Source organism: Aythya fuligula, chromosome 1, assembly GCF_009819795.1.
Source record: "Aythya fuligula isolate bAytFul2 chromosome 1, bAytFul2.pri, whole genome shotgun sequence".
Lineage (NCBI taxonomy): Eukaryota > Metazoa > Chordata > Aves > Anseriformes > Anatidae > Aythya > Aythya fuligula.
This window is the reverse complement of record NC_045559.1, coordinates 73,823,643-73,843,337: the sequence shown is the minus strand read 5'-3', so window position 1 is coordinate 73,843,337 and position 19,695 is coordinate 73,823,643. Positions and strand designations below refer to the sequence as shown.

The window sequence follows — 19,695 nt, the reverse complement described above, 5'->3', positions numbered from 1 at the left end:
CTGGCTCCTGCGGTCGGTCGCTCAGTCTGCCAGGGACCTCACAAGCTCCATCAGACGACGCTAGTTGTTTGGGCTGGGAGTGATATTTACCTCCTCTGCCCGTGCTTCTGTCCCTAAAACGCCGTTGGGGCGTGCCACCTAACGCACTCGGTGCCGAAAGCAAGCTGTAAGTCCATCTTCGCGTTTATTTAGCCCGTCATCCCCTCAGCCAGGCCCCGCCTCACAGCCGGAGGGGGGACGGGGACACCCGGCGGGGGCGGGGCTTTATTTGCATCCGCCCTGGGGTTGGCTGGGCCGCCGCTGGGCCATGGCGAGGCGGCGGGCTGCAGTACGCCATTGGCTGTCCAGCGGGGCTGGGCGGGGCAGCGGCGGAAAGCCGCAGGATAGCCCCGCACTCGCGTATCGCGCCGGGCGACGGACGCCGCGGTGGCTGGAGCAGCAGCACGGCGAGCGGCTGTAACGGCCAGCTGCTGGTGGCCATGCTGGACCGCGAGCGCGGCTGGAGCGTGTCGTTCGCCGGCTGCGGCTTCCTGGGCGTCTACCACATCGGCGCGGCCACCTGCCTGCAGGAGCACGCCCCGCACATCATTCGCGACGCACGGCACATCTACGGCGCCTCGGCCGGAGCACTGGCCGGCGCCGTGCTGGTCGGAGGCGGTTCGCTGGGTGCGGGGCGGCGGGGCTATGGGGTGGGGGGAGGGTTCCCCTTCCTGCGATCTGTGCGAACCGTGTAGTGCGGGGAGGAGGAGACGGACCGGCTGATTTTAACTGATTTTAATTGTGTCTGAAGTGGCTGAGTTGTTGGTGGTGTGTGATAGCAGATATTCCGTGGTAACAAATGCCAGTTTGCAGCTGTAGTCTCTCTCGGGAAATAAGCGCTCATTACTTGGCGGGAAGCAAAACCGTATACTTTACTTCGACTTATTTGGGACCGACTATAACCCAAATAAATGTTTATTTAATAAATTAGATGTGCTAATAATAATAATAATAATAATAATAATAATAATAATAAATTAGAAGTTAAAGCAGCCTGATGTGTGAAAAATATTCGGGTTGTTGGGTAGTGACTAAAGTGCATTTTAAAATGTGTATGAAACATCTGAAAATTATTTTCCTTTTAAACCAGAGATCCACGGAATAAAGGCTTGGGATGCAAAACTGATAGTTTTTGTTCACAGGAGCCATAAGAGGTTTAGAACTAGGAGACTTTTTAAGTTCACGTTTCACCTTGCTCAGAGATAGAGGAGGAAAACCACTTATGTTGAATTTGGAGAGGGTTTGGTGGTGTTTTTAAACTTCTGAGCTCATCACTAAAATGTAAAGAAGTTCTCTGTACCTGTGAAGGGCTTGTGCTATGAAATGCTTGTCCCTGCAGCTTGGCCACTTATCTGTCATGCTTAACTTCTTCAAAGCTTTAGCAATAAACTTGTATTACTTAAACACTTTAATTTAAATTTACTTGAAGGTACTAGCACAGCATGCATAAATTGTTATGAGCCTTGTACCAGCTTTTAAAACAAGCCATGTTTATCCACAGTAGCTATTTGTTTTTAGTACGTATCCAGTGCTAAGTTTTTAGATATTGTAAGTGATTCAAGAAGACTTGGAAGCTGCTATAAATATAAGAAATGTTCTGAAGCACACAAAAAATATTGTTTACCTGGCAATATGTGATATTAACAGCTTTAAACATTTTTAGTATTTTAATAATTAATAGTTGTAAACTTAAAATTATTCCAACATCTTTCTTATATGCCAAGTGGAATTTTTGCTTTTCTATAAACACTAGATTAACTAGTGCATTTGTCACCACTGCCCAAGGTATTATATTTTATGTACAAGTGTATTTCTTCTGGAAACATTTTTTTAAGTCACTTGGGAATGTTACAAGACAATTCAAAACCAGACATATTCTAAAATCTTTAAGTTATTAGCAGGAATTCAGATGTTAACTCTGCATCTTTTTAGTTGTTAATTTTGCGTTAACTGATATAACACACAGTATTAATTTCTGCACTTATTGTTCCAAGCCCCACCTATTTTCACAGTTGCATTTCCCAGTGGGAAGACAGAACCAGGCTCTTGGAGATGCCTGGTGGAAGAATGAGAGGCAGCAGCCACAGTGGGGAAAATGGGAAATTCTGATTAGATCAGAGGAAAAGAAAAATGCCACAACAGTGACAAAATACTGGAGTAGATGCACAGAGAAATTGTGGTAACTCTATCCTTGGAGGTGTTCAAGACTTGACTGGACCCAGGCTTGAATTACTATGCTTGTCCTCACACATAAAACCACAAGTGTGGATGTGTAGCTCTGAACAGGGTTTTTGACTAAACCTGGTTTGCATATTTTACCTCTTGGAGGTTTGTAGCCAGATGTTTTGACTAAAGGGATTTCTTTTTGTTACCTGTTGGAAAGACAAACTTAGAGTCTGTAGGTTTTCAAGTTTGACTTACTGTGAACAGACATTAAATAGAGAAAACAGAATTGTACTGCTCTAGACTGAGGGAGAAGCTTCCTTCATTGCATTTGGGGGAAGATGAAGGTAGAAGCTCAGAGGTGGCTGTTCTTTTGAGGATGATACACATTTTGGGTTGATCCAAATTGGAACTGTTGAGGTGCACTCATCTTAGATCTTCTCCATAGATGGCTTTGGACATGCAGTATTTTTGTGGTGAGGTGGTAATCAGTTATAAATCTATTGGCTCAGGTTTTTTTGGGCGTACTCATTTAAGCATAGGTTTTTGGTTTAGTGTGCTAAGAAAGGCTGAGGTGTTCCTACTTGAGAGGAAAAAAAAAGCTTTGTAGAAAGATAGTATTTTCAAAAGTAAATCTGAACTCAAAAGCAAAGTTCTTTTCAGTGCAGTGTTTGTGGTTAGCTTGATAAGTTGAATCCTATCTATTCCAGAAAGAAGCTATGTGAGTTAAAATATGCAAGTTCTGAACAGATTTTTGAATGACCTTGTAGTGTATCACTCAGGTTAAACCTGTTACTTTGACCTTCCTCCTCCTCTTCTCCCAAGTTGACTTGCTTATCAGGCAATATCCACAAAGTATGCCCTGGAGAAGCATAATACTAAGTATTTAAACAAAACCTTGACAGGAGGATGAGCTGTTATTCTCATTAAGCATAACTAGGTTTCTGGCTGATAGAATGGTTTAGCTGTTCTTCAGGAACAATCATGTCCTCTGTAGTGGTTTGATCTAGTTCCTAAATGCTGATTTAATTGAAGAAAATTCGATTATATGTCTGTTACATATTGGTAAAAAAAAAAAAAAAAAAACACCTATTGAAATGGAGACCTGTGTGAGAGGTGTTGCAGAACTCCCCCGCGTTCCTTATCCACTGCTTTAAAAAATTCCCTCTTGAAGCTCCCTACTGGAAGTTCCCATGTAATATCTTCTTTATTGTGTTTATGTATAAAGGAAGATAAATGATGCCCTGAAATTTTAAGTTGGGTTAAAGCCCAGCAGGTATTACTAGTGGTGGTGAACCCAGGCTATGATGAACTTCTTCAGCAGAGATACTGCGGAACTAAGATCTGTGCGTTGTATAGTTTTTATGGATTTCTTTTATGGATGTTGCATGTGGAATACTTCTATGCATACATGCTTATGGAAGGTTACTCATCTTGCTTGCTTGCTTGCTTCCTTCCTTCTTAAAGAATGTGTTTCTAGAATTAATAATTCCAAACAGAAGCATATTACATGGCTATTCTATACCTATACTTAGAAATAACAGATATAAATAACTTAGTGGCAGAGTCTTCATGAGAACAAGTTCTGACTATTTGAAAGTCTTAGGTGACTACTTTTTTCCTTCTCAGAATACTTCTCAACTCGCAATTAAATGCTAGTGGACAGTTATTTCATGTATTAAAAAGCTCTTGAATTTTCATATTGGCAATCAGAAAGAAAAGTTGGAGCTTTAGAGATGATTTAGTTATATAAAAACTTTAGTTATATAAAAGTTTGGCTTGGAGGGGTATCTTTTTCTTTCTTTTTTTTTCTTTTTGTTGGCATATTTTCTATTCTTAAATGAAATGCATTTTGTTCGCAGCTGAAGCTTGTGCAGATGTTCTGGCATTAGCGAAAGAAGCTAGAAAGCGAAATCTTGGACCTCTTCATCCTTCCTTCAACGTGATAAAGATAATACGAGATGGACTGATGAGAAATCTTCCAGAAAACACTCACCAGTTGTCTTCAGGCAGACTGTGTATTTCACTAACCAGAGTATCAGATGGTAAAAATACACTGATATCTAATTTTAACTCTAAAGAAGAAGTTGTCCAGGTATGTTTATTTTTGGCAACTTTTTGACATTTTTGTAATCTCAAGTCCATTTCATATCTTCCATTGGGTTTCCATTTTAAAAATTTAAAGATATTGTTACTTTGAAAGTATTTTAAAAAATAATTCAACCTTCATTATGCCAAATTTATTCTGTTTTCCCAGTTAATGTATCTGTGAACTGAGGGAGTAGATATGTGAGATCAATCTTAAAATGGACAAAGGCCATTTTAAGACTGGACAAAAGGATGAAGTGCTATGTATCTAATGACAATGTCTTTAATGAAGAAATTTTTTTAAGGTTATTCTTATAAAAGCAGTCATCAGGAAACAGTCAAAAATACTTTTTTTTTTTATTATTTCTTAATATCCGTGAATAACCTAGTTCTATATTATTACTCTGGGATAATACTAGTGTCCCCCATTAGTTATTTTGGTTACTCAGAAAAGTACTTCTACTTCCTTGCCCAGGGAAGCAGTTGAGTCACTATCCCTGGAGGTATTTAAAAGAAGTTTAGATATAGAGCTTAGTGATACATACGGTTTAGTGGAGGACTTGTTAGTGCTAGGTCATAGGTTGGACTAGGTGATCTTGGAGGTCTCTTCCAACCTAAATGATTCTGTGGTTCTGTGAAAATGTGTAGCTTGAGGGAATGATCATAAACTTCTTCTTGCTAATTAGCATTTCTACAAATGGACTTTTAGTGAGTCTTATCTTTTTTTAATGGATTGGGGTTGCATGCCAGAAAGAAGTTTGAACACCCTCAATTGTCTATGTAAAATAATGCTTGTTAACAATATTTTTTTTCTTTTTATTGAAGAATACTTGCTGTTGTTTGTTTGTTTGTTTGTTTGTTTTCGGTTCAGTTGTTCTTGCCAACAGCTAAAGAGATAAAGATAAAGGATAAATATAATAATAGAAAAATTACCATTTAATTTATGTAATCTCATTTTTCTACAGGCTTTGATCTGTAGTTCATTTGTCCCCATTTATTGTGGCCTAATTCCACCATCATTTAGAGGTGTGGTAAGTCCTAGTTTTCGATTTTTAAAAACACTTGTAGCTATTCACAAAAAAATAAAAGACAATGTATATACTTTTTTTGTTGTTGTTGTTATCCTACAATAAAATAAATAAGCTCTCATCAGAGCTTTTAGTACTGTAGATGTATATATGTATATGCTTGTGAAAAGAGAAAGGGAACAGTAGATGTGTTGGAAGTGGAAGATGTATGTCTTCTCCATCCTGGAAAAAAAAAATCCCCCCCCTGAAATGTCTCATTTGCTGATGTAGTAATTAAAATAGAGTATTCTAAGCTAGCAAAAGTGAACACTTAAGGATGAATATTTAATGAAGACAGTGATGATCACTCACCTGCATAAATTGATAGGAAGGGTCACTTGTTTATTTTGAGGAAAAAAAAATCTGAGAGATTATATTGTATATCTGCATGTTCTTTGTATAGATAAATCTGCCTTAAAACTGAATTGAAGTTCAATTCAATTAGATATAACCAAAGATTTTTTAATTTCTTGTCATTGGTGTTAAATATGAAAGAGATTGATCATCAGTCTGTTCCCATTACTTCACAGGAACTCTTGGTTACAAAACCTCTTAATATTTCATGGCTATACTGGGTTTTCTAAAATCCCACGTTAAAGGGGCAACAACTGCAAAAAAATCAGTATAGTTTGCAGATGTTTTGATTAACAGGTCTGAAAGTGGGCATGCACTTCATCATATTTTTTTTTTTTATGGTGTTGCACTAACTTGCAATTTCTTTCCTTCCAAATTTAATGTTCCTTACATAAGGAGAGGGGAAGTATGTTGAAAGAAAACTCAAAACTTCCTTAACAGTGTTTGATTACAGACTGTTCTGAAGGCTATCTGGAAGTGCTAAAAGGTCAAGGATAGCCATGAAATGTATCTTCTTCTGCTGCTGAAATTAAAGCAAAAGTGATTAGACCTGTATAGGGATTTATCTTTATCTGTATTTCTAAACCTTGTATGTCTTCTTAAAATCCTCCAGATTAAAGGTGTTATGAAAACAGGACGTTGGACTGAAGCCAAGGTTTAGGTGGATCCAGGATTATCTGGCTATTCAGTCCTTGTCACCAGACAACAATGTTATTTTAAAAGGCTTAGTCCAGAGTACAAAAACATAGAAGAGATGTTTGGTTTGGTTCTGTTTTGAGGCAAGGGGAAAGAAGGAATCGTATCTTTTTGTTCTTTGTGATTATTTTGATATGATTTTAATGCATAGAAGTTATGTTGTATCATGGTGATAGTACTACACTTCCCTATGCTTGGTGTGAGACCTGTAGGGTGTAAACACAGTGGAATGTCTAGTATTTAAACTTTGTAGCATCTTGCTGTTTATTGGCTTGATGCTTTGTGTCTTTATACCCTGTCTTCCAAAGACATGAGGATAACTTCCAATAGATGTACAGTACTAGTAATATGCAACAGCACATGCAAGTGCATCTACTGCAACAACTGAAGCTCAGAGTGTTTATTGAATATTACATTGCAGACCATGTTACATTCAATAGCGTGGTAACCGTCAGCAAAAGAAACAGGTTTGCTGAAGTTTATTATATAACACAACTTCAGATCTGGGCTAGCTATTCTGTAAGCAGTAGAAATGCCAAAGGCTAGTTTCTGTTGGATTTAAGGTGCTTCTCCAAGATGAACTTTTTTTCCTTTTTTTGTGAAGTGTTTGTGTGATGTGTTTGTTTTACACTTTTCAAACACAGTGTTTGGGATTAAACATTTTGTGGGGGAATAAATGGACAGAAACTGAAGAAGGAAAAAAAGGCAAAAAATAACAAAACCACAACCAACAAGTATTTATGTAGAACAGTAAATCGGATGTCTGCTTCCATCCTTGAATAATTTAATGAGAAGACTGCATGCTATGGTTTCACCCTTGCTTCTTGACCAAACAGCTTGCTTAGTAATTCCACAAAGGACATGGTGATTGCCTGAGTACCTTGGTGATTGCATTATACACCTGGAGGAAGTTTGTCAGCAGCTGCATACTGCTGAGTCTAAAAAGTGTTTGAGAAAGCTAGTAGGTATGAACAAGCTGCTCTAAAACAGTATGTTGGATAAATTGCTCTGAAGCTGTCCTCTTCCTCATTCCTAATGTGTTTCTCAGAATACTCAGGGAGTGAGTATCAAGACAGGTTAAACTGATAATCCAGGTTTCTCTTGCTCAAAACATTACCTTACCTTTCCATTTTATGAAGGACCTTCAGTTCTCTCTGATGCCTAGTTAGGAGGGAGGAAAATGGAGCCAGTAGAAGTTGGTAATGAGGAATGGGCTTTTGACATTGTCAGAACAAACTGGCTAAAATTTATCCTACTGGAAAGGAGGACTTTTTCTTTCTTAAGTGTCCAGAAAAGTCACAAATAGAATGCTTTTAGACTATCTATGGAGCTATAGGTACAAATGTTTAAGTGACGTAAGAGGACAAAACATACTACTCAAAATGTTTAGTCTGGGAACGTAGGCAGAGACTGTACTATTATTTTTAAGTGATATTTAGTTCTCTAATGGGAAATCTGCTAGTTGGAAAATTTCAATGTTCTTTTTACTTCTTTTAATCTTTATAGCGCTATGTGGATGGAGGAATCAGTGACAACTTGCCTCAGTATGAATCTAAGAATACAATCACAGTTTCACCTTTTGCTGGGGAGTGTGATATCTGCCCAAAGGGGAACTCAGCCAATTTTCATGAAATGAACTTGACCAACACCAGCATTCAGCTCAGTTTGGGGAACCTTTATCGTTTAACACAAGCACTCTTTCCACCAGAACCTAAGGTAACTTCATGTAGTTACTAAAACATTTTTCCAATATATAGGCTTTGTTTTTGCAGAAAGCTATGGTAATCTTAGCACTTCATCTAGTCATATAAGGTTTTCTGTTGACGCTTCTCTTGTTTCTATTTTATTCGTAGCCTGTCTTTATTCTAGAAGAATGAAGTTGGAACTAGATGATCTTTGAATCATAGAATGGCTTGGGTTGGAAGGGACCTCATTCTCCTTATTATTTAGTCTCTCTGACTGAAAATGGTATTGGCTTTCTCTGTTTATTTAGGAATTAACACAGGATTCTATCATAAAATCTACACTGGTAAATTAATAACAGACAGTTTAGAGTCCTTTCATGTTTACCTGCTAATCAGTTTCTTCAGAACTTTGCAGTTCTGAAGCAACAGGTCTTTGTAAACTTATTAATACCTGATGCAGGCAGCTTGCCTTTAAATTCTGCTAAGCACTTGTAATTGCGGATCTGATGAGGGAAATAGCTTGAATTGCAGTTGCTGAAGCTGAAAAAAAGAAAACAGACTTTGCCAACTGGTTTGGGATATACTACAGAGGAGAAATGTTTCTGACTACTATAGATTTTTTTTTTTTTTTTTTCAATTAAGAGGGTTTTGACAACTTGGAAAAAAAATTAATTTAACTTATGTATGTGTTAACTTTTTTCTTTTGTCTAGGACTGTGTACATTATTAGCTGAGCTGGTGTTATATCTGGTGAAAGATGTTTTCATGTGGAAGGCTAAGTTTGAACTTGAACATGAGAATTGCATAGCTGGCTTCTCTGTTTTGGGAATTGGGAAGCATGGGAAGGGAAGAGGGGAATTGGCATATTCTACTAAGCCACCCTGTTACATTGCTTCTAACATAGACTAGCCAAAGGAAGAAACTCTTGCGAACAGTTAGAATCTTGTCCTTTTAGCTGAGTAAATCAGTACATCTGTGATAGTTGAAGAATAAGCTTACATATGCATGATTGCATGTGTGTCACACAGTAGGTTTATTGACGTGAATATGTTGAATTAGAGCAATTGTAAGAAACTTCTACAATTATAAAGATGAAAGGTAGATGTAGGTGGCTTTCCATTCTGTGAACTGTTGATCTTAAATCTCCTTTTATTTGGCTGACTAATTTACCCTCTGTTTGCAGGTACTAGGAGAGATTTGTGAGCAAGGATATTCAGATGCTTTTAAATTCTTGAAAGAGAATGGTATGTTACACTTGTGGACAATTAGTGATGATATGGTCTTAACCTGGGTTTAAAAAAAAAAAAAAAAAAAAAAAATGGGTGAAGCGGTTGTAAGTAGCTAAGAGGGGCTAAGTCATAGAGGCTTTTTGAAGGCATCATGGTAAGTTATATTTTCATTCTGAATTTCAGTTGATAGAAATCATAGTAGTCACTAGTCATCTGAGGCAGTTGTGCTGTCATGTAGAAATTGCACTTTAGGGGTTTTGTCAAACTTGTATGAAGTGAATATTACGGTATTGTTAAGTGAAATTACCAGGAAATTCTAATTACAGGAAAAATATATTACTAGTTTCTTCTGTGTTATCCTTAAAGGATAGGAATTGTTACCCATTCCTGTGTAACCTGCTTCTTATAGCTTCCTCTTCTGTATCATCCAAATAAATTTGTAGGTGAACTCTTTAGTCCAGAACTGGGAGCTGGCTAACAATATAAAATTAGTAATGGACCAATACTTTGTATTATGAAAGACTTTAAAAGAAGAGGAATTGTACTGTAGCAGTTACTGGGATCTGGATAAGTTTATGAATAAGAATTAACAGCTGCTTCATCTTGCTCTTCAATTCCAGTAACATAGTTTATATTGATAAATGCTATTCTTTGATCAACTTGGGGACAGACAGGTTAAAAACAACAACTTAATATTAGCATGAAATTAACCATATGTAAGGTATGCCTACTCCCTGTATTTGTTGGAAGCAGAAGCAAACTGGAGATAGTACTTGGTCAGATTAGAGAAATGTAAATTGAATTGTGATACTTGTGCTATTAGAGCTAGTACCATCTGCAGTGCTGTAATGTAGTCATAGCTTAATGTGCTCATTACTCATTCTCTGTTAAAAGTACGTATTAAATATTCAAGTTTCCTTGAAACAATTTCGTCAACGTTAAAGAACAACACAGTTCAGGTTAAGAGTTTCATTTCTAGTAATATTATTACATATTTACTGAGAGAGTCCCACTTTAGATCCTTTATGAAATTATTAAAAGCACAACTTTTACATAAAGAACCCAGCCTATCATTTGAGGTTGCTTGTGCTAAGATGGGCTGTGTTGCTGTACTGTTTCACAAGCTTCCTGTGTGCACATTTCTATCTGACACTATGTCTGAGATTACTTGCAGGTCTTCCATGTTGTCTTTCCCACACATCTTCTCTGTATTGCACTATTGTCCTCCTTCTTGTACTACTGATACCTTTGTTCTTATTCTGTCACAAGTGTGTGAATCAGTGATAATTGTAGCCTCTCCAAACTCATTCATTATTCATCCTTTCTTGTTGAGCTATTTCAGCTGTAGGAGGTATTCCCTGCTTTGGCAGGGGGGTTGGACCTGATGATCTTTTGTGGTCCCTTCCAGCCCCTTCAATTCTGTGATTTCCTCCCAACCCCCCCCCCTCCCCAAAGAACATGTTGATTTAGATAACTTTCTGCTATATTCATTGTATGTCTTTTGACTGACATTTATCTTTTAGGAGTGCTTGTAAGTAGGATATAGATTCTATTGCATGTAGGTGTGTGTCCTAGTTAAATTTGGTAGTCTTTATATACATGTATAGTAACTTCATGTTGTTTTTCTGGAGACTGAATGTAAATACTCTTTTTGTTATAGTTCACTTTCTACTTATTTTCTGATGCTCAATTCTAAGGCAATTAGAAGTGCTACCTGTTAATTGGAATCCACTGCTTTTGCAAGGCAACAGATATTTAGATCTATACTTTGAATAAATGTTTAAACAATATTGCACCCTACTTGCTTTCCTTTTTTGCCTTATTGTGACAGTAGCTCAGTACTCTTGTGAAAACTGCCATGTCAAATTTCTCAAATTGGTCTCATGCATTGAGGATGTTTCCTTTCAAGGAAAAACAAAATCTGTTTTCTTCCTTTTAGCTATTTCCTTTGTTGCTGGAGAACAACTTTGGCAAATGACTGTGCGTTTCCAATGCAGTTTCAGTTAATTGCTCACTTTTTCATTTTCTTTAGAACTTGTTTTAAAGTAAGACCTAAACCTGCAAAAGAGTGTTCATCAATATTACTAAATGTTTGAAGACTTATAAGAGCAAGTGTATTGGACGTTGGGTAGATAATGTTCCCTCAGGATAAGGACTTCTGTAAAGATACAGAGTATAGGTACTCTGAAGATCTGTGGAGTGAGCCTAAGTGGAAGTTCTTGACTCTTTCAGGTATTCTGAATGACTCAATTTATGTCAGCTTGTCCTTCACTAAAAGAAATCCTCATGAGGCTATGCAACATGTTGGCTATATGAAGAAAAAAAATAGTTCTGAAAACAACAGGGTGGAAACTTCAAAACTGGAAGTACTCAGTAACCAGATAAAGCAAAATTCATGGCCTTTGGAGAAGAGCATATTTGAGAGTCTACCTCCTAGGCTTCGTAAAGGTATGTTCTTCAGACTGTTCTGTAAATTTAAATGACAAACTTTGATTTCCCAACTTGCCCCCCTGCCTTACTGTTATCTTATAATTTGCATTAGGTGTTTTTTATTTAATCTTGTAATTCCCTATGAAACTAGAGACTAGCTCAAGCCAAAAATGTTGTTTAAATGCTCACAAAATGTGAATGTGTACATTTTGATTTAGCTACAAAAATAAGATTGAGCTTAGAAGGAGCTACTTTTAACACTGTGGAATCATGAACAGGATTCTTATTTGGATTTGGATATATTTTGCACATCCACAGTATCTTTATAAGTGTATATTTCACAACAAAGTTGAACCTCAAATCCAAATACCAGTTACCACCATCTTATTTTTAAACCATACTTCAGGAGATTTCTAATTGTCTGTTTCTCTTGACTTTTTAATAAGATGTTAATAGACCAGGAACACTTCTAATATTTCTTAATCTATAATTTTTACCAAGGTTTTTTGTAGATGCTGAACAGTATTATCAAGATCTGAAATTCCTAGTTCCAGTGACCTAGGAGAACAAAATCCAAAGTGTGAAACTTCTGAAACTATATATACATGAATAACAACTGGAATGTGTGGAACTCCAGAATTTAAACTCCTTGAAGTTACACAGTCTCAGATAAGACAAGAATGCTGTATAAAATACATAAATATTTTTTGGAGAGGGGAACCTTACATCCTCTCATCATAAATTAATGCTTATATTTATTGCTTAAAATTTCAGGGTAATGCCTTTTTGTCCCTGTGGAATTAGTCAGTGCTTCATGTATTTTGAAGTAGCATAGAGAAGATTTATGATAAGAGTGCCTTGAGATTACCTTTTTTAGTTTCTGTCTGAGCATTGTTCAGTAAGACTTCACAATATTGACTGAAGATTACCAAACCTTGAGCGAATTATTTAAACAGTTTTCAAATAATTTATTTTTTTTTTCAAAACAATTATTCTTAAGCACTGCGGGAAGCATGTAAAGAACCAAATGGATTCTATGCTCAGTTCTCTAAACTCTTCCCAATACGAGTGATATCCTATCTGATGCTACCATATACACTGCCTGTGGAGTCTGCTTATTCTGCTGCTATACGGTAAAACTTTTTCATGAACAATTTTATATTTATTATACTTGAGTATAAATGAATGCTGATACACTTTTTTTTGTAGGCACTCTGGTACTCTATTATTCAAGTGTTAACTGTCTAAAGACCATAATATCTACCTAAGTAATACATCCTCCTAAAACCTGCATAGTCTAAGGATAGATAAACATACATGTATTAAGATTTCTAAAAACAACAAACTACTAAAAGCTGTATTTTAAGGGGACTTTTTTTGAGCAATCAATTGTGTTTGCCAGGAGCAGATTCTTTACTACTACTGCTATATTATGCAGTAAAATATTTTTTTCTCTGCCACTTAACATGGCCCTTCTGCATCGTATTTGACAGATGAGAAGCAGTCAACAGAATTACATGGTGTTCCCCCCTCCCCCCAGTGTAACTGAGGTTAAGAGTACTGTAAGGAAAAAGAATGTATTTGTGACTTTGTTCTATTTCTGCCTTACTCTTGTTCTTCTTTTCCCACGTAACATTAAACTGACCACCAAGTTCCTACTATGCAGAAAGGTCTCAGAGACCGGGAGGTTCCTTCATTTTTCCTAAAAGTTGGTAACGTATAGAATACACACTTGTCAGACACTAAGCATAGATCAGAGACATAGTGTTGTGTGTTGCACTTTTTTTCTTAGCTTGTAGAAAAGAGATGAGTGAGAGAAATGAAAATTTAGAGAGATTGAGAAGACCTGGAGATACTGGTATGGGAGTTAACACAGCTTTCATTCTCCCCGAGTTACTTTGTTGGATGTGGGACTCGGTGTGTGGAAATATAATGTACTTCAGTTTTACTGCATTCAAAGTACCCTGTGTATTTTGATTTTGATTGTAGGTTAGTGAACTGGTTTCCTGACATGCCGGCTGATGTTCGATGGATGCAAGAACAGTTTTGTCAGATTGCTGGTACAGTTTATTCCCAGGCCAAAAGGAGGCTTTTCTGTACATACAGGTAAACTGGTGTGCTGCTGCATGTGGACGATGTATTTTTTTGGAATTCTCTCTTATCAGAGCTTCAAGAACTACTAAGTTTCCCCCTTTAAACAGGATTTAATAATCTTCTCAAGGGTAGCACAAAATGGTTCTCACTGCTTCTAACCCTTATCTTTGTTTTTTAAGAACATTGGGTGGAGTTTGTTGTTTATAACTGATCAATGACTGCTACATACCTGAGATGTGGAGGTGTTGCCTGTTGATAGGCTTATGCTTTTGGGGGTGTTACAGAGCAGGCACTGGACTGAAAAAGACCTTGTTTCTGCTCTGCTCCATAGCAGCTGGAACAATCAGTAAAAAAAGAGAATAAGATTGCTCAAGAAATTCTGAATCAGATGTGGGAGTTTGGAACTGGAAAATGTTGGGAGAAAGACTTCATGTGTAAAGAGCAAGCTCTTGGTCATAAAACAGGGCATGGTGGTCACATGGCTTTTCCTTTGTGCTTTTATGGTATCTTAATGATGACTGATTGATTGTCCTGGTTTTGGCTGGGATAGAGTTAATTAATTTTCTTCCTAGTATCTAGTATAGTGTTGTGTTTTGGACTTAGGATGAGAATAATGTTGATAACACCTGTGTTTCAGTTGTTGGAGAGCAGTGCTTACAGTAAGCCAAGAGTTTTTCTGTTTCTCTCACTGCTGTGCCAGTGATGAGGCTGGGGGTGCACCAGAGGTTGGGAGGGGACACAGCCAGAACAGCTGACCCAGGCTGACCAAAGGGACGTTCCATACCATATAATGTTGTGCTCAGTGTAGTGGGTTTACGTGGCAAGGTTTTGGTAGCAGGGGGCCATAAGGGTGGTTTCTGTGAGAAGGATCTAGAAGCTACCCCATGTTTGGTAAAGGCCCTACTGCTGACCAGAGCTGAGCCAATAAGCAATGTTGTTTTGCGCCTCTGTGAGAGCATATTTAAGACGGGAAAAAAAACGCTGTGTGACACTGTAGCTGGGAGAGTGAGAGGAGTAAGGAACAGCCTTGCAGGCACCAAGGAGGTGGAAGAGGGTGGATGGCAGGGGAAGGTGCTTTTGGTTTCTTTCCTTTGTTTCTCGCTTCTCTAGCTTGTTAGTAATAAGCAATAAATCTTACTATCTCCCTATGCAGAGTCTGTTTTGCCCATTACAATAATTACTGCGTGATCTTCTTGTCCTTATCTCAACCTTTGAGCCCTTTTCATCGTATTTTCTCCCCGTTCCTCTTTGAGGAGGGGGAGTGATAGAGCGGCTGTGGTGGAGCTCATTTGCCCACTCGAGTGGAACCACGACACTCAGCAATAAAAGCTGGGGGGAAGAAAGGAGGCAAGAGGGGGTGGATATTTGGAGTGATGCCATTTATCTTCCCAATAAACTTACGTGTAATGGACCTTGTTTTAGTAACAAATAGCTGAACTTCTCCTTGCCGATGGGAGACAGTGAATAATTTCCTTTTTAAGCAGCTTTTAAAGCAGCTGCTTTTAAAGCAGCTTTTGCTTTACCTAGTAAAGTGTCTTAATCTCAACCCACAAGTTCTTGTGCTTATACCTCTGACTTCTCTCTCCCATCCCACATGGGTAGAGTGAGCAAGCAGTTGCATGGTACTTGGCTGCCTACTGGGGTTAAACCACAATAGTGATCAACTCCCACAGAACTGTTTACATTGTAAAAAAAACTCTCAAAGTTTTCTGAAGCCTTTCTTTAAGTGGATTTCATCTTCAAGTAGCTAGGTCCCAAGGCTCTGTATGTAGAATCCTGCACTGTATTCTACAGGCAACCGGGCATGTGCTGTGTTTCAGCATCCATCAAGAACTTATTGCTGCTTTTGCAGAAAGTAATACCCATGCTGGTTTTTAACTCTCTCCTTATGTCATCAGATCTAGATTCTCTTTTGCAGTCAGACCTAAATCTTGTGAAAATTTGAGCTGTTTATAGTTTGGACATCCTCTTAGGAAACCTAACCTTCTGGATGGTATCTCCTAGTGCATGTGAAATTCAAGTATGGAAACTGAAGTTGAAAAGTGTGATAGGGAGGGAGTTTGTTTTGGGGGGGGAGAAGAGAGGTGGTTTGATATGTTTTTGTAGTTTTTTTTTTTGTCTATTTGCAAAGACACTGAAAGAGAGGAGACATAACTTTTTAGGAAAAAAAAAAAGTGCATTCTTGGTGACAGCTTCAGTTTCCTATTTCTCAAATTACAAAGGACTAACCTGGTGGTTCAGGTGCTGTTGTAAAGCTTAAAGTTCTGTTCCAGCTATTTAAGTTGGTGATACATAGCTGGTTGTGAAGTGTAATGCAGAGATGGTGTTCATAAAGTCAAACAACTATCTTTGCTTGTGAATGTTGAGACCATGCTAATTAATGTTGGCTAACCGCTGTGATTGGTAAGTGACCAAACACTCCAGGTGGATAGCTGGGGGAGATCAGAACTCCTTAAGTGGTAACTTACGTGGTATCAGAACAGTATGATGATTTTTAATATAACAATTTTGTACCTACATCTATGGAAAATACATAATGGTAGGTTACCTTATTCTAGGTAAGATTGCTTTAAGATTATTTTCCTGTTGTCCTACGTCCTAACTCAATAAATGCATTTAGTATTAACCTTTTTCCTGTAGTGTTCTTCCTCTTGGAGATTCCCTGTAAAATATCTGAACAGTAATAGAATTGTCATTGAAACATTATTAATCTTTTTTTTTTCTTCTTAAACAGGAAAGACAAATATGCATCATTAAGGAAATGTCAAACTGCCCCATCTGCTGTGGAATTTCATTCCTCATACTGTCATCTTAAAATGCCTCACTCTTCTGCGGACATTGAAACCTGGCTCTGGGAATCTTCACAACACATGGACTCAGTTTTGAAACATGTTTCTGCTAATCCAAAAGAGCAGTCAGACTCCTATGCTAATTTTCTCCCAAATTCTGATGAGTCTGGACTGGAAATAGATTTTGACTCTTCCTCAGAGACAAGTTTCCAAACTTGTCCAGAATTAATTCCAGAAAATTAATGTGGAAATAGATTCCAAACTTCCAAAATTCCAATTTGGCAGAGAAATTTAAATCCTAAAAGACTAAAGGTCATTTTCTTTATTGCCAATTAGTCTTGCAGTATTGTTTACAGTTTCCTAAAAAATCTGCCTTTAAAAATTCTTATATATTATGGATTATAAAAAAAAAAAAAAAAAAATGTGGTTGCTATTACGAAGTAACAGACTGCATGTCTGTCTAAGCACCAGCTCAGTGAACTATAATAGGGATTGCAGTAAAAAAAGTCTCTCTGGAAATTAGCTTTTTAAAGTCTACTTTCAAAATAAAAAATCAATTCTGTAAGCAGCTTGTTAGACAAACACTGAAAACAAAAGTTTTTTAAAAATACAATTCCTAATAGTATGTTTTGGGATTACTTTTATAACACTTAAATGAAATTGGATGTGTACTACATAAAGGGAGTTACACATTTTGAGCTTTTTAGTGGCTTCCTATGTCTGTTTGCCTTCAGTTTGAACATACTGGTCTATTTATGGAAAAGTTGTCTGCATGAGATGCTGTAGGAACAGTATTATTCTAGGTTATTCTACTTACTACACAATTCATATTACTGCTCAAGTTCCTCTATGGCTCTTTCTTGTTTTAAATACTTCAGTGGAAAAAGTTGTAAGAACTGGGACACTTCCACATGAAGTGTAAACAGGTGCAGTTTCAGTGACTTCACAGGACTTTTGTGTACTTAATAAGAGCTTAATACTTGACTAAGTATTGAAAAGTAGGTAAAATAGTGGCTGTGATTAGTAGCACAAAGTAATTTGAGGTGTTTAACTTTATGGCACATAAATATTAACATACATCAATGTATAGAAAGTGGTGGATGTTGTTTTGGTCTTCTAATTGCTACCCAATCATTCTTGATAATTTCCCCTGCCTTGCTTGAGATATTTTTTTCTCTCCTTTCACTTCGCTCTTGCTAGAGGGGTGAAGAAAAAAAGGTCTTTTCTATCTCAGTGAGGTATGATAGCACAAAGGAAGCTTTCTAAGAACAATTGTTGGAAGAAGCAAAAAAGACTTATCAAAGTAGCAATATCCAGGGCCATGTGCAAAGGCCTCAAATTATGATTTGAAAACCAGCCAACTCTTATGTGTTGAGTGATGAGGATTTTAAATACCCCACTACAAACATTATGTATAATTTTAATAAAGACAACATATCAGTATATGAATACTTCAGGAAAAATAAGTAACTGCTGAGATTAACTCCCCTCTTGATGTTTTGGTATCATGTCTTTGACACAGTTGTTTTTACAGTAGAAGGCAACAACTGTGTCTTCAGAGGTGAAGTTACGCACGTGGGATGGGGCAGGTCTATGATGTTTGAAGGCTTCTCTTTCAAGAATATGAATTCTGGGCAATCCAGGTACAGTCCAGGGAAGAGACTCTGCATGCTTACTGAAAGCATCCTGTAAAAGGAGTTAGGAATGTGATGCTCAGGAGGGAAGAAAAGGGCATGTCTCTTGCTGTATTGTCAACTATGCTATGTAGAAATCTTTCAGATAGCAAAATCTAGCGTTTCTGAATCAGACCAGCCTTTAAATGATTTCTGTGTTTCCCAGATTTCGCTACACTCAAAGTGCTAAATTTTACAACATTAAAATGATTTCAGAATGGTGGGGGACAGGGGAGAAACTGTCAAGCTATCAATTTTATGTTACAGAAGACTGGTGCTATTTTATTTCAACTGCTTTATTCACTTATTGTATGTATTTTTAAATTTGCAAGAATTGTAATAGTAACAACAATTGTTATTGTAACCACAACTAAAAGATAGAACTTCTGAGTTTTATTGTCTCAAGTTCTCTGTAACATTTAACAGAGCATCATACAATTAGTTTTAACAGTATCTTTTAGAATTTAAGTGTGATTGCCAAGTTCTGCTTTCTAGGTACTGAGGTAGTTCTACTAAATAGATTTAAAGCAATCTTATCCCCTTCTTCCATTCTGCATAGCTCCAATTTTGTCTAATTCTTCTAAAATAAAAAGACAATCTTTTGTTACCACATTTTCTTGTTACTAAGCTTTCTGCAGTATAACTGACTGACTGCAACTTAAGTCAGAATGCATTAATTTCATAGAATCATAGAATGGCTTGGGTTGCAAGGGACCTTAAAGATCATCCAGTTTCAACGCCCCTGCCAGGGGCCACCCATTAAATCAGGTTGTCCGGGGCTTCATCTGACCTGGTCCTGAACATCTTCAGGGATAGGGCCTCCACAGTTTCTTTGGGCTCCAGTGCTTCACAATTTTCTCACAAAATCTAATCTTAATACACCCTCTTTTAGTTTAAAACCAATCACTATTTTCCTGTCATTTGCCTGAGCAAAAATATGCTCTCCATCTTTCTTATGAGCCCCCTGTAAGTATTGAAAAGCTGCAGTGAGATCAGCCTGGAATCCTCTCTTTCAGGCTGAACAGCCCCATCCCTCTCACCTTTTCTTCATGGGAGAGGTCTCCAGTTCTTTGAGAATCTTTGCGGCCCTCCTCTGGACTCACTCTAATATCCCCACATCCTTCTGGTGCTGGGGATCTAAAAGCTGGACACAATACTCCAAGTGGGGCCTCACAAGGGCAAGGGGGATGATCCCCTACCTTGACCTGCCTTTTTTTTTTTTTTTTTTTTTTTTTTTTTTTTTTTTTTTTTAAGCCAAGTCCTTGCCCACTGAAAGGTCCGCCCTTCACATCCAGTTTGAGAGATCTGGTTGTCATATGGGACTGTCAAAGGCCTTGCAGAAGTCCACCTAGGTGACAGGTCAGTCTTGTCACCTGATGTTGTCACTCT

General features: G+C 37.6%; 1 protein-coding gene across 2 annotated transcripts; it reads left to right on the top strand.

Moving 5' to 3' along the window:
• Positions 1-450: 450 nt before the first annotated feature.
• On the top strand, positions 451-18,918 carry LOC116489179 (1-acylglycerol-3-phosphate O-acyltransferase Pnpla3-like). 2 transcript variants are annotated; one of them, XM_032187377.1, is made up of 9 exons: positions 451-657; positions 4,065-4,297; positions 5,256-5,321; positions 7,914-8,123; positions 9,275-9,335; positions 11,553-11,768; positions 12,751-12,883; positions 13,740-13,856; positions 16,579-18,918. In XM_032187377.1, exons 1-9 carry the CDS (start codon positions 480-482, stop codon positions 16,874-16,876), a joined length of 1,512 nt encoding a protein of 503 aa, XP_032043268.1. In that variant the 5' UTR covers positions 451-479; the 3' UTR covers positions 16,877-18,918. The 2 variants fall into 2 exon arrangements, with proteins under 2 accessions (XP_032043268.1, XP_032043258.1); XM_032187367.1 differs by having other exon boundaries at positions 451-666.
• Positions 18,919-19,695: the final 777 nt, after the last annotated feature.

Excerpts from the sequence above, each read along its gene's own strand:
- LOC116489179 (XM_032187367.1), top strand. The coding sequence starts at position 480 with ATGCTGGACCGCGAGCGCGGCTGGAGCGTGTCGTTCGCCGGCTGCGGC. Across the intron at positions 9,336-11,552 it reads TAAATTCTTGAAAGAGAATG|GTATTCTGAATGACTCAATT; the intron begins GTATGTTACACT and ends TGACTCTTTCAG. Across the intron at positions 11,769-12,750 it reads ACCTCCTAGGCTTCGTAAAG|CACTGCGGGAAGCATGTAAA; the intron begins GTATGTTCTTCA and ends ATTATTCTTAAG.